The sequence below is a fragment of the Empidonax traillii genome, unplaced genomic scaffold (genome assembly GCF_003031625.1).
Source record: "Empidonax traillii isolate 1590-97213 ecotype Southwest subspecies unplaced genomic scaffold, ASM303162v1 scaffold84:size2688230, whole genome shotgun sequence".
Classification (NCBI taxonomy): domain Eukaryota; kingdom Metazoa; phylum Chordata; class Aves; order Passeriformes; family Tyrannidae; genus Empidonax; species Empidonax traillii.
Window position 1 is genome coordinate 419,625 of NW_020955277.1, and position 25,041 is coordinate 444,665.

General features: G+C 34.9%; 2 protein-coding genes across 2 annotated transcripts in view; one reads left to right on the top strand and one right to left on the bottom strand.

The window, feature by feature from the left end:
- Positions 1-5,440: 5,440 nt before the first annotated feature.
- PMCH (pro-melanin concentrating hormone) lies at positions 5,441-6,893 on the top strand. Its single transcript, XM_027881131.1, has 3 exons — positions 5,441-5,747; positions 6,254-6,443; positions 6,661-6,893. The coding sequence occupies exons 1-3, from the start codon at positions 5,499-5,501 to the stop codon at positions 6,708-6,710; spliced, it is 489 nt and encodes a 162-aa protein (XP_027736932.1). The 5' UTR covers positions 5,441-5,498; the 3' UTR covers positions 6,711-6,893.
- Positions 6,894-6,900: 7 nt separating this feature from the next.
- The window catches only part of PARPBP (PARP1 binding protein), a 41,200-nt gene continuing 23,059 nt past the window's right edge, over positions 6,901-25,041 (bottom strand). The window contains exons 8-11 of the mRNA XM_027881129.1: positions 22,010-22,188; positions 18,418-18,499; positions 8,036-8,177; positions 6,901-7,406 (exon numbers count right to left, since the gene is read on the bottom strand). Coding sequence (XP_027736930.1) covers positions 7,066-7,406; positions 8,036-8,177; positions 18,418-18,499; positions 22,010-22,188 — 744 coding nt within the window. The 3' untranslated portion in view covers positions 6,901-7,065. The remainder of the gene's footprint in view (positions 7,407-8,035; positions 8,178-18,417; positions 18,500-22,009; positions 22,189-25,041) is intronic.

Genomic DNA, 25,041 nt, shown 5'->3' on the forward strand with positions numbered 1-25,041 from the left:
TGAAACTAGAATATTTCAAAACCTTTTTAGAGAATATAAATTTAAGTGCAAACAGGGACATAAAATTGTACTTGAGTTTCCATGACCATGTTTTGGTAGTGGGGACAGAGGGGACTACAGGGGTGGCTGCTGTGAGAAGCTGCCAGAAGCTTCCTATGTGTCCTTGAAGCCAATGCCAGCTGGCTCCAAGACAGATCCACTGCTGTCCAAGGTTGAACTCCACCAGCAACAGTGGCAGTGTCTCTCTGATAGTGTTCTTAAGAAAGGGAAAAATAACCCCTGCACAACTGCAGCTGGAGAAAGGAATGAGGACATGTAAGAGAAACGACTCTGCACTCGCCAAGTTCAGTGAAGGAAGTGGAGGAGGTGCTCCAGGTACTAGAGCAGAGATTCCTCTGCAGCCCGTGGTAAAGACCATGGTGAAGGAGATGTCCCCCTGCAGCCCACAGAGGTCCAAAGGGCAGCAGAGATTCACCTTCAGATCGAGGACCCCCTGATGGACCAAGTTGATGCCTGAGAGGCTGTGACCCCATGGGAAGCTCAGTCTGAAACAGGATTCTGACAGGAAATGTGGGTCCATGGAGACAGAAGCCCTCACTAGAGCAGGTTTGCTGACAGGACTTGTGACCCCACGGGGAACCCATGTTGGAGCAGTCTGTTCTCAAAGGACTGCACACCATGGAAGGGACCCATGCTGGAGCAGTTTGTGAAGAACTGCAGCCCATTGGAAGGGGAAGTTTATGGAGTATTGTCTCCCATAGGAGGGACCCCACCCTGGAGCAGGGGAAGAATCCGAGTTCTGCTGCTGAGGAGTGAGGAATAGCAGAGAAAACATTTAACGAACCAACCAAACCCACCATTCCCTATCCCTCTACACTACTGGGGGAAAGAAAGGGGAAAAAATGGGGAGTGAAGTTGAGCCTGGGAAGAAAGGAGGGTCGGGGAGAAGGTGATTTTTAGATTTGGGTTTATTTTCTCATTATCCTAATCTGACTTTATTGGGAATAAATTAAATTAATTTCCCCTCGTTGAGTCTGTCTTTCTCACAACTGTAATTGCTGAGAGATCTTTCCCTGCCCTTATCTCAACCCACAAGCCTAAAGTTATATTTTTTCTCCCCTGTCCAGCCAGGGTTAACCACTACAAAGATACAGCTTGTTTATGAAGTACAATTGAATGAAGAGAAACAAAATAGTCTAAAAAGATAAACATAAAATCAGGGCAAAGTATTCTAAAGGGAAACTGAAGTTAATAATTCTTTTAAAAATGATATAACAATTTCATCTATACTTTAAAGTCCAAAGTTATTATTTAGGTTATGATACTAATAAGGTTTTCTGCTTACAGATTAATTGTGAAGCCAACAGCAGATAAAAATTTATCTGTTGTAACCAACAGGTCAATGTTTATAATTCTGCTGTTCAATTTCTGCCTAGTAGTCTAGTTTTACTCAGCACGTGCATTATCACCACTGCTTTTTTCTTAATTAAGAAGCTAATATTGCTTGAGGAATCTTCCCTCCTCCTCTTTCCACTTTACTGATTAATTGGGAGTCCCTTACTAGACTTACATATGGACTGTTTTGCAAAAGGTCCTTCAGAATAAGAAACTCAGTTGTTGGGGGGGATGACACAGGTTTTAGAGGTTTTTCAATTATTTTTAAACAGTAAAAGGAACAACTCAATTAATTCTAAATACAGCATATTGGCAAATTATTCCTACAACATCAGACCATTTCAATGTATTATTAAGGACATTATGTACATTTCTATGCAGTTTCTCCAAAAGAAATTATGAAATGCCTTTAAAAAAAACCAGCAGAGAATATTTTAAAGTTTTTCCAACAGTGAAATTAATTTTTAACACAAACAAATGCAACATTTCATTCTATAAACACATAGACAATAATTCAACAGAGAACTGAAATGGCTACTCTGGATCTTGGGCAGAAATTCACTTAAATTCATCTAGTCTGTGGGGATTTACCCCCACTCTTTCCTTGTACATTCTCCAGGCACATATACAGACAATGACTTTAAGTTCTCGAAATATTTGGAGCTGTGCCCCTGCATGAGCTCAAAGTTGTCCTATTATAAGCATCATTGTGCCTACTTTACACTAAATTAACTTGCTGATTCTAGGTGACTACCAATTCAGCAGGGAGGGACAACAAAATGGTGCTAGGCAAGAGTCTTAATTTCCTACAGTCAATATAATGAAGCATGCTAATTACCTCTGATATGTCCTGTGAACAGCTAGTAAGTTCTTTCCATTATTGCACAGAGAATCTCCACTTCAGCACCTGCTTGTTGGACTTGGGGTGGGAGTGGTTTGGAACTAAAACATTTAGGTATTTAGATGGACAGCCTGTATCATGGGGGTACTGAAAGCAAGTACCCACTTCCTTAAGGAAGTTGCAGGATCTGGTTCCAAAATGAGCGAATGTATGAGCAAATACAGTTGATACAGCTAACACCCAGGAAAGGATTAGGCTTTCAGATACAACTCATAACCTCATTACTTCCTACTGAGTGGCCATAGCCAGCTTCTTGGCAAATGTACTTGCTAGATTCTATAAATTCTTTCTGGAACATTTTTACCTCCATTTGCATCAGTGCTAATCAAAACGCACAGATCAATTTATACCACCATTCTATTCTTTTTACTGAGTCCAATATCACAAGAAAAAGGATCAGGAAAAAATAAAATCTATGCCTGACAAATTAAAACAATGTCACATACGTATCTGACACAATAGAGAATGTATACTGATAACTCTACTGCTAAAACTGATCTTTTACTAAAATGCATGCCACAGATTTCTTCATTCTGCTACAAAAATATAATATATTCAGTTATTTATCAACTGAAGAGGATGTTACGCTGTTATTAAAAATAACCAAATGTTTTAAGTAGCCTGGAAATACACATCATGCACATAACTCCATGTTTTTACACTGTGCAGGGATAAGAAAGAGTCTGCACTTCCTCCTCTGCTACTAGAGGGTCACACAAATGAACAACTACTGTGAAGAGTTTGGGTTTGGTTTTAAATTAGTCTTCCAAAGTTTCAGTATGTGTGGCATTCCTTCAAATGTCAAATATCTTCTAACTGCACTCTAAAAGGACTAAAATACAGCTGTTTGCATAAAATGCACAAGATCCAAACTAAAAATAAAACAAAAAAAACCCAAACCACCTTTTAAAAACAGAAGTAGTATGCCATTGGGCATATTAATATTGACCAAGTATTTTTGTGCTAGTTTACAGTTCACCAAAATGATTTATTAAGGTTGCTTTAATAGACTCTCTCGCATTGCAAAGTTTTTCAATTCTGATCATAGGTGGAAACAAAATAGACTTTATACAGTACATACCTGGTTTATTTATCGTTCAGTCAATACTAGGCATTAGGTTTAAACACTTGCATATGGCAGTTACAGTAGTTATAAGACTAAGTGAAACCATAACAATTGTTTTGTAACCCATTCCTAAAAGAATTCAAAATGAGTATGGGAGAAATACCAGGCACATTGTCACCTGGATTTTATTTACTCACATATAACGTGAGATTTCGGATGTTAAGAGTTTTTATTTCGTTGTAACTAGATGTAATGTAGAAGCAAGAAGAGTTTCTCAAAATAATTGTTATTGTTCTGGAAGCAGTACTGGATTACTATTTACTATTTAAAAATCTTAAAAAAACGATTTCATAAACAATGATAAACATAGAAGCTGATGTATTAAAACATTATACATTTGTACTAAAATTGAAAGTTGCAAGATGAAAAGGAAAATATGTAGATAGAGTATCAGGCATTATGAAGAGCTGTACATGGCCACACACATTGCGAATCTGCAGTTGTACAAAAGTTTTATGCCTGCTCAGAGCAGTTTAGATATGTCATTGAATTTATAGACATATGCTCTTGATTTCTTAGCAGTCTAATCAGAAGGTTCTACTAAGTACCACTAGAACCACCTTAGATATCCCACAAAACTTAAAAATTAACAACCAGTTCAAGAAGCAGTAGAGTATACTGGGGGGAATACCACAAATCTGCCCTGATCTTATATTCTTTCACATACATGGGCTCGTATCTCATATTACACAACTAGACAGACACTGTCGATGGTGATCCAGGCCACCTGTACTCATTGGAACTGTTTTTTGTATTAAATAAGAGAAGTATTTGAAAGTGAACAATGTGTGATAGACACTGATTACCTGTGGGTGCTATAGCTTCAGATAAGCTCATTTCACGCACACAGTTATTGGCTTGAGAGCTTGTTCCCCAACTCCTAATGCATACCAGAACGTAAAAAGTTTGCTGCCAACACAGCTCCAAAGCACTCCTCCAGTGCTTTATTAATTGAACAAAACTATACAAATATGTAATGTGAGAAAAACACAAAGCAGCAAAAGGAGATTAGATGACACATTTCCTTCTTATCAGGAAGTTACTTTGGCAAGGTAGACGCTTGTCCAGGAAGTAACCAGTGATCAGTGCTCAATTTCCTAGTGGTTTGCATTGAATAGCAGGATGTTTGATACCCTGCACTAAGCTAAAAGATAAAACAAACATGAATTACTAGCTAAGAGGCACACAGCCACTGAATAGGTGGTTTGTATCACTGACATTAAGAGATTAGCTACATTTCAGCTGGCCCACTTGCTTTCCAGATAAGGGAAAAAAAAGAGCAAACCCCACACACGGCATGTGGAAATTTCTACATTTCCTTCCACAGGGTAACAGATACATTTTAAAGACCTTTTTAAATGAAAAACTGAAGTTTACTTTTCTTTCTACAGTCTTAGCAAGCATATTTGACTATGTTATATTTGTAGATGAGAAAGGTCCACTTTCAGTAAGTAAATGAAGACAAAGACAATACTATGTATTAATAAATATCTCTAGACATTAACTCTGAATAATGCAACCTCATACAATGGACATCAAAGTACAAACTAATGATTTCAGCTCTAACAAAGCAGCAGTCTAAGCTATCATTAAATTTCAAGATTTTCAACTCTTTAGTGAATCAAGTTTTGATCAAAAGCTATGATAGATCACATCTTTACAATAGTCTTCCTTACTTAAGTAGATTAGTTCCTTTTCTTGAACTGCCTTAAATGGAGGTAAGGCTTTAAAAACATCACAAATGGACATCACCTTTTCTGTGACCTTTGTTATATTGACCCATCAAAAGGAACTAATCTGCGCTGTTCTGAAAACACACAAAGAAACAAATTATCCATGATAAAGAAAAGTTTTAGTTCTAAACAACAGATGGGATTAGGAGGATTATAGAAAAGGTTACTTCTTAATATGAGTCATTTTAAAAGGGTGAACTCATCAGCCACTGAAGTAGTTTCCATTCAACCTGTAAAATATATAAAGCAGGCACAAATGGAGAACGTATTAATTTACAACTGGAAAAGCTTTCTTAAAATTTGAGAACTGCTGAACTTCTATGCAAGCCTTAAATAACTTACAATGTGTATCTCATCATACATGTTAATTCTCTCTCTCTCTCTTTTTTCTCAAGGTTTTCTACTCTCTGTTTCAAAATCTCTGCAAGAGGTAGAAGATGAAGATATGCTGCTAACCACACTAAACCTAGGAAAAACTCTTCAAAATGGAGCTAGAGCTATGAACAGAGAAGCTATACCCTTGCTGAAGCATTACAAGACAGAAGGCAGCATTGTTTTCAATGAAAAGAATGATGGAAACATGAAGTTTTTGGTGAGTTCAGTTTTACGTTTTGGCTTAATTATAAAAAGGAAATTTATTTATACCCCTTTAGAAAACAAGCACAATAATTTAAAGCAACAACATGGTAAATATACAAAAATATCAGCTTAACATACCATAGTCAAGAATAAATTTTCAGCTGTAAGTATCTAGTGCCAGGATTTTGAATGTGTAACTTGGACAGTTGAATTAAATCTGATTTTTACAGAACTATATGTAGCCAAAGCTTGTGGGGGAAAAAAGCCTATATTTATGTTTGATTCAGCATGTCCCTATATGCAGCAACAGGTTTTTAACTTCACCAAACAGGAGGCTCATTATTTCATTATGTTCTTTACCATTAAACCTTTTCAGCCAAAGATGTAATGCAGGTCATTACTTTCAGCATATGATCTTGCAATATCAAGTAGTTGCACTGTGAAGTATAAAGTATAAAATTTGAACACAGCTGACTGTGAATAAAGATAAACCACTACTCTTGTTTTCCCTCAAAACAGGACACAGGTTCCAGACGTGATTTCTTAAATCATGTTAGGCCAATCAACTTAGGTAGGAAACAACTACTGAAGGGAGCCATGGCTTTTCCAGCTGATGCTGAAATTCGAAATACTGGGTCAATACAGGAAAGAGAAACCACAGATGAAGAAAATTCAGCTAAATTCCCTATAGGAAGAAGAGATTTTGACAGTAAATAAATTCTATTTTTACTCAAAAAATCATTTCATTCTGGTAAAGTATAGTGTAATGTCAATATAGCAATTTGATAAAATTTCATGCAGAAACTCCATGTCTGTTGTGATTCAGTGCACAGGGGAGGGAGCATTTTTAAATTAATGTTTTCAGAGGCCATAAGAACTCTCATTCTTTGAAGACTGAAACCTTCCCATTTTTTTTTCTCCTGTAGTCCTCAGGTGTATGCTGGGAAGAGTCTATCGACCTTGTTGGCAAGCATGAAAACTACTGATCTGCACCACCATCTTTGAAGATTACACATTTTATTTTGAATTTAATGTAATTTGATTACTGTGTTTTAGTGTGGCTATACATATGCATCCAAAAATAAATTCCCATCGCATTGCAGAGGGATACATAATTCATTACCAAAACCAGCAAATTGCAATTACTATCAATGTATTGCTATTATAAAATAAAAGACTTCAGCATAATCCAGACTTGTAATAAGCTGTCTAATATTGTACACAAGCTACTTGCAGTTATTTCAGTATGAAAGGAAACAATTCATGAATTTCACCCTTTTTCTCACAAAATTCTACAACTGTCGACATACCTTGAATGTCAAAACAAAAACCTATATTCGAAAAAACTCAGTTAATTTTGCCTGACCAGCAATCAGCTTATTCTTACTTGAAGTTTTGGTCTGTTTTCTTTTTCCACTAATTTTACTGTCCAATTTCTTCTGAGAGTTGTTTGAAGTCTTAAGTCTTTTAGCATTTTTTTGCAAAGATGGTTCACTTTCCTTGTCACAGATTACTTTGTCATTATTCAGATTCAGATCCATCTGTTCATTCTTGGAGTTTTTGTTCCTTGGCTGACAACTCAGCTTTCCCATTTCTGTACAACTTCTAGTTTGGTGAAGACTTTCAGAAATAGTTCCAAGCACTGGTACATCAAGATATGAATTTGTACCTTCTGTCATGTAAGAATATAAAAAAAATATGTGCAGAAATAAAAAGTTACCTGGAAATATACATCCTTTTTATACCAAGACTGCCATGTTATTTTTTTTAACTAAAACTAATGTTCCCTCAATAAAACAAAGCTATGCTGGCCACGGCAATTACATTTGCTATGTGTTCATAACCGTATTGCCAATTTGAAATGACATTGCTCAAAAACATGTAATAGCAACTAACTTAGGGAAGTGAATTCATAACTTTAGGATATTGGAAAAGAGGCTTTAAGGGCATAGAAATGTTATGTACGATATAATTTGTAGTGGATTAAAACAAATTTCTCGTCCCTTTTAATGGCAAAAGTACAAATTTATTTTGGCTTACTTTTGTTAAAAAAAGAACAAACCTTATGTAATATATGTAACACAACTTTTTTACCTCAAGATAGCATCAACACGCAATTTTGAAACATTCATATTTTCAAAGCATTAGCATTACAATTTTAATTCAAAGAGATTTAACTGATTATAGCATACACTTTTTTTCTTGAAAACGTAGTTATACTTGAGTTCTACTAAAGGTTTTTTGGATAACATTTGAAATATTAGCTCCCACATTTACTTAATCAATCCTACCACAACCTACCTGTCCCATATCTGGCTTTCAAATGTTGCTCTGGTGCAGGATGTTTGCAGGTTGGAATTTCAAGGGAACGATGGCGACTCATTTCACTCAAATCATTTTTATATGTACATGCAAACTGGGATTTGATTGAAGATTGCTTCATCTGCAAATAGCAACCTGCTGTTAGCTTTAAGTATTTACAAAAGCAAAAAAACAACACCTGCAAGATTAGCAAAATAAGATTTCCCATTCATTTCACATAAAATACCAGAAAACAGAGTATGCTTACATTAAAAAAACAAAACAAAACAAAAACCAAAACAAAAAACTACGTGTTCATTTACAAAGGTAAGGGCTTTCAAGAATACTCATTTATTATGCTATTAAAAGTCCTGGAATAATTAAAAAATCTTTTTTTCAGCTCTTTGAGAAAGTTACACTCTTAGAGCTTCAATTTAAGGCTTTTTGCCTTAAGTTAGCCCCTTCTTTTGACAAGCTGCAGACAACTATTTCAGTTTCATAGCTACTACAGTCAATTTTTATATTTCTATAGGTCATCATCTTTGAGATGTCAGTTCACAGGTGCCAAATATAGGATGAGTCTCTCCAATTAACCGATTTATACAGAGAGGAAAGCATAACACAGAAAATGAATTATAGATAATATAAACTAAGCTTCTCTATATTATATCTAAAAGTGGAACACAAAGTATGATTTCAGATTCCCATTTATTCACAAAGCCATTTCAACACTGAATGCCAGTGTCTAACTCCACGTTTGTCAGAACACACCTAAAATAAATAGCTTAAGTTGCCAGAAATTTACAGTACAGAAGAACCTGTATCTGATTCTGCTTGCTCATCTCCACCTCCTAGTCTCGGAAGCAGGGAACCTAGTCTCATAGCACAGATAAATCAAAATATTTGGCTCAAATATAAAAAAATTAAATAAATTTTTCAGTATATCCATATATATAATGGAATGAACGGTTACAGGTCAAATTTTCACAGTTTACACTTAAGTCACAGCTTCACATCAGCTTAGAATTTTAGGTCAAGCTTTGTACTTTCTGTACAACTGATCATAAATGCTACAGATTCCGGAAGTCAAAATCTGCCCCACTTCAGTTTGAAAGTGTACTGGATTATACAAATTATGTTGAAACATATAGCACAGAGTAGATAATTACAATAAATCCTGATTTTTAGCTAATACTTCCATTACAACAGCACAGGCAAATTCAAATAAATTTGAGCTGAACAGGTGCTACAATACAAACATGGGGAAAAAGAACAAGCAAGAAACATTGTTACAGAAGAAATGTTGCTATATAAATGGATAGCAGGAGTAATTTGTTAAATAAGAGGTTTATAGCCACTTTTCTGATTAAAAAGATTGCATTATGCAAGTCTACTTTTCTTCTTAGCCATAAGCATGATTAAAACTTACAGTTTGGATTTGACCCTCAGAGATATAATTTTCTTCTAACTCAGATTCTTGGATTTAGACAGAAGCAAAGAAAATAGTGTTCTCAGAAGCCTCCTTTCACAGAGGATTCCATCCCCAAAATTCAGTCACAATTTATTCCGCTTTCATCAGATACTGCTTTCACGCATATAAGCTAATAGACCCAAGTTTATCACCGAAATGCAACTTAATTATCTTTTCACGATACTGCTGTTGGCTGGGTGAACACACCTAGTCTATTTGCAAAAAATATTTTCATTCATTTACAGAAAGATAGTTGATCTTTCTAGTTTAATATGTCTCTACATATGTAGTTTTACTTTACACCTCGGTATTCCCTCCAAGAGTTAAAACATCCCAATTCTCCCCGTTGTCCATCACTCCCAACCTGCAATTTATCTGTGCCAGATAACAGATCGAGAAAGAAAAGCAGATTTAACAGCGTGAGCCAGCTAGCCCGACTCTCAACAAATCAAATATTTTTTCAATGTTAATCTGCTCTATACTTAAAACATTTAGCAAAAAATAAGACCATGTACATAGCTTATACATTTAAAAGGTTTTATACGCTTTAAGATCATGCCTCAGCTCACTGACTCTTTAAGTAGAATCATAGAATATCCTGAGTTGGAAGGAACTATCAAGGATCATCAAGTCCAACCCCTGGACCTGCACAGAACAGCCCCAACAATCACACCACGTGCCAGAGAGCATTGTCCAAACACTTCTTGAACTCTGTTGAGCTTGGTGCTGTGATCACTTTCCTGAGGAGTTGTTCCAGTGCCCAATCAGCGTCCAGGTAAAAAATTTTTTCCTAACATCCAATCCAAGCCCTCAAAAAGCTCCATGCCATTCCCTCAGGTCTTATTGCTGGTTGCCAGAGGGAAGAAATTGGTGTCTGCCCCTCCGCTTCCCCCTGTGAGGAAGATGTAGACTCTATATATCATTAACTTTATACTCTTTTCAGAAAGTGTTTTAAGGATAGGGCAGCTGTCTAGTCTAAATTTAATCAACATCCTATTGTACAATTACAATATTAAGACTACAAAGGACTTACATTTCCTTTAAGCTTAAGGTTACCGTAATATAAATGAAAAACATTTAACCATGTTTGATATGTTTCTGAAGAAATGTTGATATGTTTCTTTTAAAAATTCCTCAGTTTTCAGTTACTGTTCATCAAATGACACACATCAAAAATCATGCAACAATAACCTGCACAGATTTCTACTGCATATTCACATTCCAAGAGGCAAGTAAGCTACAATTTGTGCTGAGTTGATGAATCTATAATAAATATAACATGAAGAACACCAAACATGAGCAAGCAAGCCTGAGAGTTACCATTCTATAACTAACAATAAATCCAGTTATTTTTTTTTTATGAACATCAGGGTTTCTTTTTACCACTCCCATCTGACACTTCACTGATTCAGTTTGCAAGGGTAGAATATGTGGAGTCAAAGGACAGCAGTCAAGCTCAGTCACTGGAAAACTTGCAGCATAAACCCATGTGTTTCAACATCACTGAACCTTGAAATATGCCTCAAAACTTCACTCTGTATTGCATGACATACAATTTAGTCATTTGCAAACAGTACACAAAGCTCTACAAAATCAGACTGTTGATGCTAATGCTAATCTAGAGGGTATATTTAAAGGGTGTGAGACACAATCTGTTGAAGGAGTCAAACTTTTTAACTAGTGTAGAAATGTATATTAAGCAATAAAAAGAACTGTATTACACTGGGTGAGCTAGCAATAAGCAAATTTTAACAGCCTGAAGGCAGCACAAAGGGGCACAAGCCTAACACTGAATTAGGAAATAGAGCTTCACTGGAATGTTTTTAAGAAAGATCAGCCTGAAACTTGATTGAAGCACACATAATGAAGGCAGTCAGCAGCTTGAAAAAGCTCTTAGAATAAAAAAAAAAAGCTTCAAAAAAAACTCTTAGAAAAAGCTCTGAGAGTTCTTTTATATTAAATTCTCTGAAATCCACTGCTTTAAGAGCACCACCCCAACGATCCACAGCTCTGGGAGAGAAAAAATGTTGGGAGATCAGTTTGCTAATTGAGTAGTTGCACGCAAATGGCATGCAATGAACTCAAGATTTAGTATCCCCCCTCCTCTTTACAAGCAAGTGGGATGTTGCTGTTATCCCTATACAAAGAAAGAAATACTGCTGCATTTAAGAAAAAAAGGGTTCACTGTTATCACTGTTCAGCTGGAAGAAAGTATAATAGAATTTAAGGCAGCGTTTCAGCACAAGTAGGTCAATTAGGAGTCTTAATGAGTAGATAAAGCAGGACATTATTCCACCTTGATATCTGTATCGAAAGCAATTTTGCAGTTGTTTGAGATGCCCATATAAAACATTCATTTTTATATGAAATATTAATGGTGCATGCTCTATTTATTTCTGAAAGTTAGATTATAATCTATTCCAGATCTCCTTCTAGCATCTGCATGCAGACAGTACTGCCAATATTTAGTCACTAAGAATGTTGAGATTTGGGTTTTATACACTGGAATGGCATAATAGAATTTGAAAACCTGCATCAGTAACAACAAACACATGTTTTTATTTTCTAGCCAAACAACTAGAGCACTATTTGGATGAGAAAAAGAGATAAAAAGAAAATTTATCTTCTCCACCCTTACCCTTGTCCTTTTAGAAAAAAAATATTCAAGGTAAGTTGAAAGAGAAAGTTGAAGAAGGGAAGAAGGTCCAAGGGGAAGAGTAACAAAACAATAAATGGTATCATTGCCAAACCAAGACATCATGTTATTCAAACACAAAATATATCCTGAATAGCCCAGGTTTTAATTGTACCAAAACTATAACTTTATTTTTTTTTAGCATGACATTGTACCAGCCTTGTGCTATCCCAAAATAACCTGCTACTATTTTGAGAACATAAATCTCAAATCATTTCATTATTGGCCTTTGAAAGTATTCAAAACTCACAGTCATGGATCCTAAATAAAGTAATTTAGGGGTCTAGTAGAAAAAAAAATGGTGTTTTCTATATAAATGTGGTTTATCAACTGACACCAAGTCTTTCTTCAGATACTGTGCTGAACATAACCTTTTCCTCCCCTTCTATCCTCTACCAAACTGCTAGTGACTTTAGTGTTCTCTGTTATCCATAACTATAGTCCACTTAGGAAATAAATATTTCTTGCTACAATAGATGAAACTACTACCTGAGGAAGATTGTCTTCTCTATTGCTATGAATTTTCTGTTCACAATTACAGTGGGCATAAAGAAACCTCTTGAAAACTTCCTGTTGACAGTTTTCCAAGTCATAGTTTATTTGTACTGGAATCACAAACAAGCAAAACAATTCTCTCAAGTAACAGCATTTAGAGAACTAAGCGATGAAAAATAAGAGTAGTGCATGAAGCTAGATATTAAGTCATTTTATAGAGACATGAAAAAGTCACATGAGAAAGGCAGACAGAGATTTTTTGCTTTGTGGAGCTTTCTTCTTGGAAGGATTTCTATACACAGTAAAATTACAATGAACTTCAAGCATGCCAAGATTTGTTAGAGTTCTTAAGCCACAAATTCTTTTTAAAACTAAAACTGCAGTTATGTTCCCAACTGGAGGGAAATAGTGCCTCATATAGGAAAGGTTGTCTCCAGTTACATGAAGAAAAAAAACAAGCCAAACTACTGAAAGTCCTTGCAGCTGTTTCAGGGTAAGTGTGTTAACAATGCAGCAGGATTTCTAAAGCAATATATCAAAAGGCCAAAACAATCTTGAGTTTACAAAAAAAAGATCTGTTACTCTCTTGTATACTGCATGCTCACAGCCTACTAACTTTTGTCTTTCCCTTCTTAACTCCTGAAGTTCTCAGTTTCACCCAATCCCCTTAGTTCAGTAACAGCACTTTACCTACAACTTGAAAGTTTCATTCATATTTTGCAGTGCAGAAGAAACATGAAAATCCCATTATGCAATATTTTTGTTGTCCTAAATTGCTCTTCAACCAAAATAAAGCAGCTTATTGTAGCACTTTGTCCATTCCCCTTTCACACCACTAAGCAGGACTTTAATAACCCCATTGAAATCAACAAAATAGTCAGACAACGGGGTACCTACCCATGTCATATAAATAGAAGTATGATTCAAAGAAGCAGACATAAGGCTGGATGAACCCTTTTCAGATAAATTAATTCTCTCCTATACAATTAAGTTTTCTACATATTTCTGTAAAGCAGAAAGGAGTGATAAGGACAGCTGACAAGACATAACTCAATAGATGTTCTACAGAACTTTCTGTACTAAAGATTCCTTCTACAAAGTACCATTTACCTGAAGACACTTTACTTAAACAATAGATAACAAACCTGAAACTAAATTATCTCCCAAAGGTAGACTTTGAAAGGAGTTTTTTATTACTTTTCTTACCTACTTCTGCTAGAGAAAACGAAAAAATGCAACACGGTTGTTCCCCAGACTTCTTTCTCATCAAGGAGTAAGAGCAACAGCTTTTCTTCCTAATAAATGCCATTATAGTTAGGTGATCTTTCTGCATTTCTTCCAGTATTTAATGAGGATTCAAAGACAAAAATATTTCTTTGTCACTAACTGTTGCCAGGCATTTGTTTTGGCACAATGGAAATATCCACAGACTGGTTTGGTTTTTCTTTTTTTTTGAACAGCAATTCCAGTTCATAACTAACTACCTGTTTATTTTATCCACTGCCCATATTTTCAGATACTAAAACACATATGCGTGATGGTGTGCTCTAGGTCTAAATAGTATCAATCTGCGTTCCTCCACATAATTCTATGGAAGTTGAGAGATCAGTTCCTCTTAAAGAAGGAGAGGACATAACGATTTTCTCTTTTTTTTTTAAAAAAGTTTATTTTTAATTTAGTTGTTTCTCTTTAATTTCTAGATTCTCCTAAATTTCTTTATTCAGCACATACATATTGACAGGACTCAGCATACAAGCAAACTAATCACCACAAGTGTGTTTTTCTTCTTCTCTCAACTATCATGGAAAACAAAACTTTCGTGGGACAAGTTCTAATGAGAGATCTTAATATAGACTAACCATGTAACACCTATCAGAGGCAGCATGGTAAAAAGGTCCTTAGGGCAATCTTTTGTAACTAAAGCTACCATCACACATAGAGTAAAAGAAACTTCTCTGAAGAATCACAGATTTTGAAAAGAAACATCATACTGCTATTCTCTCGTTCAAAAAACTAATGTCTGGTATCTCTTCTGAATTGATTGCTAACACAAGTGCATTCTGCATAACAAAATTTATAACTGTGAATTTTACCAGCAACCTGTACCCGTTTCAAGAGGGTTGCATGGAATAATAATGACGACTGATACTCAGTGTATGAAGGTGGTACATATTACTACAGGACTTCAGATCTATGGTCATGGACAAGAACTTCTTCGTGCTATGTGCTATACAGTAAGGACAGAAGAAAATTTATTTCTACTAAGAGACAATACAATTCATGACAAGAAATATATGGATTCACAAAGTAAGGAACTGAAATTAGTCACTGTAATAGACATCCATCTCAACACAAAGCACTGCTAAGATTTGGGGAAAGGTTGATTTAAAGGTACTGAAAAAAGTTTTAAAGGAGTATAATGAGTTCTGCAGATCACTATAGGAAATCCCTTCAGCCATAAGAAACAGTATAAAGGACAGCTAAAAGGGCTCATCGGAAAATTAACAAACGAACAATGAATACCTGTATTGCAGGCCAAACGTATACAAGAACAGATACCTCAAAGCAGCAAATCAGAAGTAATCAATGGATTTGGAGAAGTTAAAACAAGTAGGTTTATATGTACCACAACAGGGAACAGATTGAGATACAAACAGTAAATGGCATCTAGTGTCTAATCCCTTTGATTATAACTTTTTGTATGGCAATCTCAGTGAAGAAGGGTAGGTCAAAGCCGCAACTATCAAGTCCAAGAAAAATACACAGCAGCACCTCAAAAAAGTAAAATGAGCACTTAATAAACTACAGATGAGCAGCCATACAGATAGAGAAAGGCATATCCCAGAGGTGTTATGGAGTGGAAATACAACATGTATGATACAATCTTCAGTGTTAAACATATCAGGAAAGACAGACATATCACCTCAAGATCAAGAGCTGGGTATCCACAAGATGGTATAGAATTAAAAAAATATGTCAGTTTTGACACAAGAGACACTTAGGTCAGATGTAGGTGTGTGAACTGTTGATAGCTGAACTTCCATTTGTAGATGTATTCAGCCACAAAGAAGGCACAAAGAAAGAGAAGATAAAGACAGGGACCTAAAAATGTCTTCATATAAAAAAGAAAGAAAAGGAAGGGGTAGAAACATGCAAAAGAAAATGTAAAAATTGTTACGTAGAGAGAGAAAAAACCAGAAAAAGACAAAATGGAAGATCAACATTTCAAGAAAGAAGGTAAGATTTTATGTGAGAGGATGGAGATCAAATATGAATGGCAGGGAACTACGCAAGTTTTAGTTACAAAAGCCACTAATTTTTTGGCTACAGCCATTTTAGTTGACTAGAAGGAAAAGCAAGACTAAGGTGAGCACAGGAATACCAGAAGAATAATTCCGTACTTCACAGGAATATAGTGTAATTTAGATACCATGTTTGGCCAATACATACTAAAAAGAATTGCAATGATAATGTGAAACACTCAAACATCTTATCTTGAGTAGGAGGACCCTACACTGAGGGTATAACTGAGGAATATTTACACTCCGACCGGAACGATTTTATTTTCACTTTTTTAAATGGAAAAACATCTTGAGATATCTGTTCTCAGTTTGATGCTATACATGGTCTCACTGGTACAATAGGATACAATGGAAGAAGACCATCAAGAAGACTGATTGTGATTACCAGAGGCAGTTAAGCAGGCTACATGTTGCTCTAAGATATGACTTGCATAGCCCCAAGCAGCTATTCAGCTCAACATGTTGATCACGTTACCAGCCACGCTCTCAAGTAGGAAAGAGAGTTCACCATCACTAATTTAATCTAGAAAAGATAATACTAAGCAACTTTTACAGTCTTCTAAGATGCCAAATTAAGTTTAGGAGTGTGAACCACAGACTTCAGACCTGTCACTTGTTCTCTTTGAATTTTGGTTTCCATAAGACAAAAGGTAATTTTAATATAGTCTTTCTCGATTATATCAGGCACCTGGTGGGCATCAAACTCAGTTCTACAGTTGACTGAAAATGTCAAAATTTATTGGCTAAAACTAGGTGTTTTGTTCTATTTTGCTACAGGTACTTCTATTTCATCAATCACCGTGAAGGCAAGGCTAGGACAGGTATTAAATTAACAATGATTATAGGAGTTACAGAACCCTTATCAGAGTCAGGCACCACAAAAGCAGCACAGCAGACTGTCATAATGAACTTATGCAAGCAATTCCTGCTCCTGACGTAGAACTCATTTGACTATTCTTTCAGAGACCTCTGAAAGAACTACTATTTGCACAGAAATTGGAGTAGTTAATCTATTTTTAAATTAATAAAATTGTTTCAAAAAAAGTTAAAATATTTTGTAATATGAATCAGTCTCTAAACTCATATTTTTGATTGTTTCTGTTAAAAAAATTATATGTTCCCAGTAAATGCCTCAAATGTGACAGGTAATTACTTTTAGATAATAATTTTTGCAGTTAGATACTGAACACAGCTGTTCATGGATCCAGTTACAAAACCTCAATTTAGATAAGAAAATTATCTATTTTATGCAAACACCATAACACATTTTTGCTATTTGTTAAGTAAAGCTGCAATTTAAATATGTTTTTCATATAAAATTAATATAAAGAAAATTCTGTATAAAATTCAATCTTCCATAATTTGCCTATGGGTTTTAAACTAAATTTCACCATAATTAGTGCATGTGTCTAAAATGCCCATCATTCACTCAGTCCCAAAAAAATCCCTCAGAATGAATTTCGAGCATATTTAAAATGCATGCTGGAAATACTGACAGTGCTTTTCATTTTAATGTCTATCTACTTCTTAAAGATGTACTATTGTGTTCAAGGTTACCTCATGTCCAGTGAGAGAAAGATATTTTCCATTGTTCTGGACCTAATTCTGATGGCTTAAAACACCCTTTCCTTAGATACTAATTAGGTTTGTGTTTTTACATGTTGTCAGTTTGTAAAAAATATTATGTCACTACTTTTATTTAGCTCACTGTTGAAACAACGTGGAAGACAAGCTGTGCCTCCCTTCATAGTCACAACATGCAAGTTTGGCAATTTTGAAGAAAAAAGACTATGTAAAATGCAGTATACTGGAAGACTGCAATTTTCACAAACATTGAAGCTGTTCTTTTGAATAGTGTCTCTCACAATACCAACATATTCTTGTAATGTTCCATTTCATCTACAAAATAGCAAACATTAACATCTTTATTTTATTGTTCAGAGAGCAATGTTATGGAAATGTCCTCAGATTGGTGCAAACAAAAAGCATCTAAAGAAAAAAAAGCAATGAAAAAGTCATTACTACACTTCTGCAATGCCTGTATCATCAGAACTGAAATCAGGTGCCTGTGTTCCATTGTACCTCTGTTTTCAGATAGCTTGTTTTATTGCTATGGTCCTGAAATACACAGATGGGTAAATTAAGAGATAAAGATTAAACCAGTATACCTCCATTAAGAAATCTTCATTAGGAAGAGTTAGTAAGTTTAAAGCCTTTCTTTTCTGGAATTTTAGATATTTCCAGTCATATTACAACACTGTTCAAGTTGGGCCAATTACCACAAGTTATTCAGAATTACAATTTCTTTAGCTATGGGATACATTTCAGCCAGGTATTTGAGTATTTTAACACTGTTATTTTCATTTTATCTCTATTATTTTAGTGCCTTTATATTTGCATAGCAATTTCTGGACAGTACCTTAATTACTTTCTCTCCCATAGATTTCTGAATACGTTGCCTAAGAGGTTTTGGAGAAGATCCACTGGATTGTGCTGGAGATCTAAATTAAAAGGAGATAGGAAGTATTTAGAACATGTAAGCAATTAGTTAAGGAAAACTGTTACCATACCAAGTTCTTCAGGAACAAGAAGGCAAGTATCTTCTCTACCCTACTAAGTAACCACCTGTACTGTGACAACTGAAGAGAGTATAATGAAACCAAACCTACAGTTCCAATTTCTGGTACCATTTTGCAGTATGTTTACAATATTGTAGCTCTGCAGCCACAGGATTATTATATGTCATACTGGTGATGAGTTTCCAAGCCACCATTCTATTTACACCCCCTTCAACAGCATCTTGTTGATATTCAACAAAACTTTCCTCATATTTACAGATTTTTTCAATAGAAATGCACAAAATGTTTCCACCGTCTTATGTTGCGGTATGTAAATAGTTACATCAATGAAAATATTTGATGCATATATAAGGTAAAAAATTATTGATGCATATAGAGGAGGATTTTTTTGGTCTTGAAAAAAGAACGAATCTGTGCATTTGTCAATAACTGCTTCCCTGTTAATGCTCATGGTAGACCAGTGTGAGTACGAGGACAAGTTTTTTAACAATAATTCATTCTTTTTTTTATTTATTTAGCTAATTTTATCCAATTTTTCCATAAATAAAATTTCTTTATTTGTTTATTTCTAGCTGTCTGTTGTGAGGAACTTCTGCACGGTCCTGCAATGGTTCTGCTATTTTAATTGCCGATAGATGTAGCTTCATCACGCTAATGTCCATGCTATGGTTCTGGTTCTTGAATCCTCTTTGCAATCCATGAAAAAAATTCTGAGCATCTTTTTTTTTTCTGACAACTGATGTTTCCTCAAGACAAGCGACTAATTAAGTCATCGCTGCTTCTTCAGTGCATGGATATGTTAGTTTCTTCTCAGTGCCCACAGAAATGGGTTTTGAAGAGATTCTGAGTTTAGAACACCACATCAACATGGGTATTCTTTAAATAAAAGGAAATTTTTAAGAAAGCAAGAAAATAAATGAGCAGGATTAAATTACTGGTTTTAACATTAGCAGGACAGAAAGATGATGGGAAGGATATAAAAATCAGCAGCAAATGCGACGTTGCCTCAAATCTTGAATACCTGTTGAACTTGCAAAAAAATAGAAAGAGACAACCTTTTTTGCAAAAAGTCATGAAAATATTTAATCCATGGTCATGCAAAACTTAACTCTAAAACATAAATAGTATCATTAATTACATCAGAATCTCCTTACTTTGATTTCAATATCACTACATTTTTATATTTGCTTAAAAAAATTTTAAAATACTATGGTAAAAATAGCACACTTCTGCCTTGCATAGAGCTTCAAAATACAAAATAAAAATATTAACAGAATTTTATTTGAACTTCTATAACGATATCTAAGAAGAATACTTTCCAGCAGATTGGAATGAGGTGCTTGCAGAAGGAAAATATGTGAAGGATATAAAGGGTAGATTAAGTAAGAAAAACTTCAGCTTGGTTTAGGAAGTTCTAAAACAAAGGGATGTATTGCAGGGCTTATATTTGCAGTTTCCAAGTAAGCATGCATTTCCAAACTACATAAAATATTTGTCATTACAGCCTGTAAAATATGAAACAGAGTAGCCGCTTGTCAGTAGCAGCTTTTTTCAAGATTTCAGTGCGGAGAGATAAATCTACCCAATCTATCTAGAAGTTTACTAAGAGTAAAGCAAAGAAAAAAACTTCCTGCAATGCTGACATTTTGAGAAAAAAGATGCTCTCATATAATTTCAGTCTTCACCTGAAAAGTAACTGTTACTCTCTCCAACCAGAATCCAGACAAAACTACTCACAACATATTAAATATATTCAGGGATTCTTGAGTAATGAAATCTCTAGAAACAAACAAAAAAAAGCATTTTGAAAAACCTCAAAAGAATAACTATTATATGATCAAGAAGCATAAACCAAAAACTATCATATGAGGTGACCAACCATCTGATGCACAAACTCAGATTAGCGAGAATCTGAAAACTGTGGTGATGTCGATTTCCAAAGATACTTCCACAGACAGGGGAAAATGTTCTAGATTTCCTATTAATAACAGATTGACAAAAAAAGTTGCAGAAATTCTTGATCAAATACTTGAGACACAGGCATTAACAAGATAGTGAACTGTAGGGGTGCCTGCACAGTTACACAAATCAGAGTGACCCCTTAGCTGCTATCAAGTGGAATGTTGAAGTGTTCAGCATTCATAAAGAAACTGGAACCTTACAGCTGCTAGATAGATGAAGAACACAGATTTGATAAAAATTGAGGATAGGTGTTGCTTGCAAGTTTCATTTTTTATTCCTGAAGTAATTATGTAGGATCAAGATTTCAATTCTTAGAGCAAATTAATCCTAAATCCAATTTGTAAAAACACATAGATAGATATTTAAGATATTTAAGAAGTTATATATTGGAACATAAAATCTAAACCAAATTGACCAATAAAAATTACTAAAAAAACCACAAGAATTGTCAAGATTATTATATAAATTCCCATACAGCAGTACCTGCTTGCACTTACATCAAGAAGATTAGAAGTTAAACAAATGTCTTATCCTTTTGGGCAATATCCAAAGAAAATTAATTCAGCTGAAAAATTAAGTAAGGTAAGTGAAACCAAAGAACTCACTGGGCAATCTTTTCCAGAAATAAATGGTTTAAAGTCTATTTTAATTTGAAGAGATGCTTTAAAGAGAAAAAAAAAGTCAAGATTCTAGCTCTGAATAGCAGTGTTTATTTCAGAAGAATTCAGGTGGGTCTTGATTCTATTCACATAGAGCATTAACCTGAATCTGAAGCAATGGAAAAACAAAAGACTGAAATCAGGGTTATTTTAAGCTTGTTACATAATGAAATAGGAACGTATAGCTAAAGCTATCCACAGGTATTTGAGAAGTGAAAGGAATATTCCATGGTATGGTGTTACATACTGTCTTTTGTATTAAAATTATTATAGGTTTCTTTAGAATTCTTAATAGTAAAAATTTCTTTTAAAGTTTTAGCAGAATGTGCTTGCTCCTTTCATTTCATAAAAGGGGTTGAACAACAAATCTAGTGGAACTCTTCAATTCTTCAGCTTTTAAGATCCTCCATCTTCCAGTTTAGGCATCTTGAAATGGAATATTAATCTAATTTGTCAGTGGAGAGCCCATATTTGAACTTAGGCATTCAAACTCAAGAGATGAGGACCTGGAATGTTTGCTGCACAGAATTATCTTCATGGGGTTTGTGAAGCCCAGAAATGTACTAGAAGTCCATGTTACAAAAGTGTCTTGAAGTTACAGAAAATGCAAATTAAGAGGCAGAATACTTTTGAAAACTCAAGACTGTTTTAAAAACATTTTTCTTTTACCTCTAATTTCACAGTAGCCTGCACTTTGGTCTTTTGCCTTGTGTGAGAAACATCAACACTTTGTTTGACTCTCAGTATTAGATCTTCTAAAAAATCCAAACAAACTAGCACAACACAAACACAAAAACCTTTTAATACTCACCTGAAGAGTGTCAAAACAGAGGTGATTCCAAACAAATCTAAGCTTTCATTGTCATATAACAGATCCGCTTTGTTCTGGGTAGGAGGACGGACGGATTCTTCATCCAGAAGAACTAGTAAGACCTTTACAGTATCTCTGCCACAATATGCAGTGCCATGATTTATGGCATGCAATTTTGGCTGAAAGTAAACAAGAAGGAACATAAAAACCAGGAAAGGTCAACAAGTCAGACCAATACCTCAGCTCCAAAAGCTGCCCACATCAGCATAAGGTGTGAGAACCCCTTCCTTCCCCTTCGCAGTAAACATGGCAAACCTCTCCACGGGAAAGTTTTTCTTATCCCATGCAATTCATAGAGTTTAGATCACCACCAGCTAGAACTACACACTGAGTAAGTCTGATGAGCAATTCGCACAGAAAAATATACAAATCTGTGATGAAACTGTGCAGCACAAATTAACATACTATTCTCTGGTACACAAACACGTTCTGTTGAAAACCAACCCCTCTGACTAACTGAATCTGCTAAAGCACTTGGTTAAAAGTGAGATTTCCATCAATATTTGACAACAGAGGTACTTTGACACAATTTCATGTTGTTTGAAACAGGGTGAATTCCTCACAATTTTCCACAAGAATAAAGAATTCCTTAAAGAAAATAATAATCCACATCTGGAAGTGCTCAATGCAACAGTCAGCAGTACAGATGGAGAAATCCATAGCCACTGTGGGACTATAAGAATTGCAAGTTTGCTATATTTTTCTTTAAAGGTACTAGGAATTCCATGGAGAAATTTAGGGCTTAGTACACAGTAGTAGTTTTTAAAAAACTATAGGCTTTCTTATTTACTAATACACAGAAACATTGAATACTCTGACTGTATTTTGAAGGACAAGAGAAGCAGCGAACTGCATTTATCTAATCAGTTAACTGCTTTTAAACACAGTCTTGAAAAGATAAAATTCTATTTCTCTCTGTATTTGATTACATCAATTAGTGTATGTAGCTTTCAAGAAACCATAGCAACACATGTCAGTCAGCCACTATAAGTTATAATCAATAGCTAGAAATAGCAATTACAGAAATGGTTGTTACTTGGTTTTACAGAATTGGCCTATTTTGGTGCTGCTTAATTTCCTCAAAATTTATTCTGAACCTTTACAGTCGTTACATCACCACAACATAGATTTTTATTAAATGCCATGTGTGTCATGGTAAACTTGTCTTCATGACAAAAGTATAAATCTGGAATCATTTTGACTGATAATACAAAAAATGAAAAAATAATCTTTAGAAAATACCATGACCTCCTAACTACCAAAAAATAACCTTCAGAAATCTCAAATACAACAACAACAACGGTGCCTCGTTGAATTAACCATGGACAATAATCTTATTGTCCAAGGCACAATAAGAACTCTAGGTAAGACAACAAACCCTGTAATAAAAAAAAACCCTCGTTAATAAGTAAGCTTAAAATCATGAATCAAATTATTTTTTAAATAAAATAGTTGCTCAGTCTTTCAAGGCTAATGACCATTGGCTACTCCAGATTATTCTAGTTACTTCCAGAAACACCAGCCAGATTCCATTTACAGTAGTGATTTTCTTAGGAAGAAATTAATCATAATTCCCATGATTAATCCATAATTCCACTCGTGCAGGTTTCAACATGAAGGAGTGCTTCCTGCTGAATAAAGTAATAACTATTCCTGGAGCTCTAGATTCTCATAAAACAGGTATTTGCAGGAAAACTGAGCAATGAGGGAAGAAAACTGCCACTGCCAGGAGAAAAGCAAATATTTTTCTAACAAAGTAACTCTTTTCAGGTACATTTTATGAGGAAGCAGCCTTCCCAGGAGCTAGTGGAGGCATAATTTTCACCTCTATATTTAAGATCATACTGTAAATTTGCACTCAAAGAAATAATTCAATCTCTTACATATGAAAAAAACAAAACATCCTATCAAAACCAGAACTTAGTCTGAATATAATAACTTTTTCTGAAAAAATATAGCATCAGGGTTTGGGGGTTTCTTTATTAAGTGAAAATCAAAACAAAAACCCCAAGCTCTATGTAAAACTCAGCACAAAGAGTTAATCTTTGCTGTCCTGAGATCCTAATGGAACAATACAGATGCTCTATTTTTTTTTAAAGAGTTCTAATTAATTTGGAAAACTTATGGGACTTTTTCAATTTTGCTTTCTTTTTTCATTACAAAATGTAACCTACTGCTCTACATATTTAGTAAAATGTGCTTCCACACCAAGCTCCACTAAAATATGCCATTTGATATCACTGTCTTAACATTTGCCTAATCTCCCTTTTCCACCCCTCGTCTCTAGGAATCACATGTTTAAGAACAATCATTACAATATGCATTCATCACAAATCTTCACAAGACTTCATTTACATCAACAAAAAGAATTTCCTACACCAAAACCAAAATAGCATAAACACAACACTGACAAAGGCAAACAATTTACAAACACTCTACCTCTCATCCCTCCACAATTACAAAAAAATGCTTACACTGCTCTCTATCAGTGTTCAGTCCACATTTTGCCCATTACCTCTCACAACCAATGTCCTTATCTCTAATTCCTCAGGCCTGCACTGGGCACCCCAAAGGGCTGTGGTGGGTTGACCCTGACTAGCTGCCAGTTGCTCGCCAAGCTGCTCCTATCCTTCCTCCTGCTACACAGAATAGGAAGAGAAAATATCTGGAAAAAAAGCTCATGGGGTGGAGATGAGAACAGGTTGTTCATTTACCACTTACCAACATGGGCAAAACAGACTTGACTTTATGAAATTAATGTAATTTAGTGCCAATTAATCAGAATAGAACCCCTCCATCCCTTCTTCCCAGACTCCTTTATTTAGTGCTCTCTACACTTGTCTTATAGATTTTTAAATATCCTGATTCCTTCCATGATTAAAATGAATAAAATCATTAAAATTATTTAAATCATTAATAGTTTCATTAGTGTCTTGAAACACCAAAAAAATTATACTTTAAATGCTTGAGGT

Coding starts and splice junctions, on each gene's coding strand:
- PMCH (XM_027881131.1), top strand. CDS start 5,499: ATGTGTATCTCATCATACATGTTAATTCTCTCTCTCTCTCTTTTTTCT. Junction 5,748..6,253: donor ATGGAAACATGAAGTTTTTG/GTGAGTTCAGTT, acceptor CCCTCAAAACAG/GACACAGGTTCCAGACGTGA. Junction 6,444..6,660: donor AGGAAGAAGAGATTTTGACA/GTAAATAAATTC, acceptor TTTCTCCTGTAG/TCCTCAGGTGTATGCTGGGA.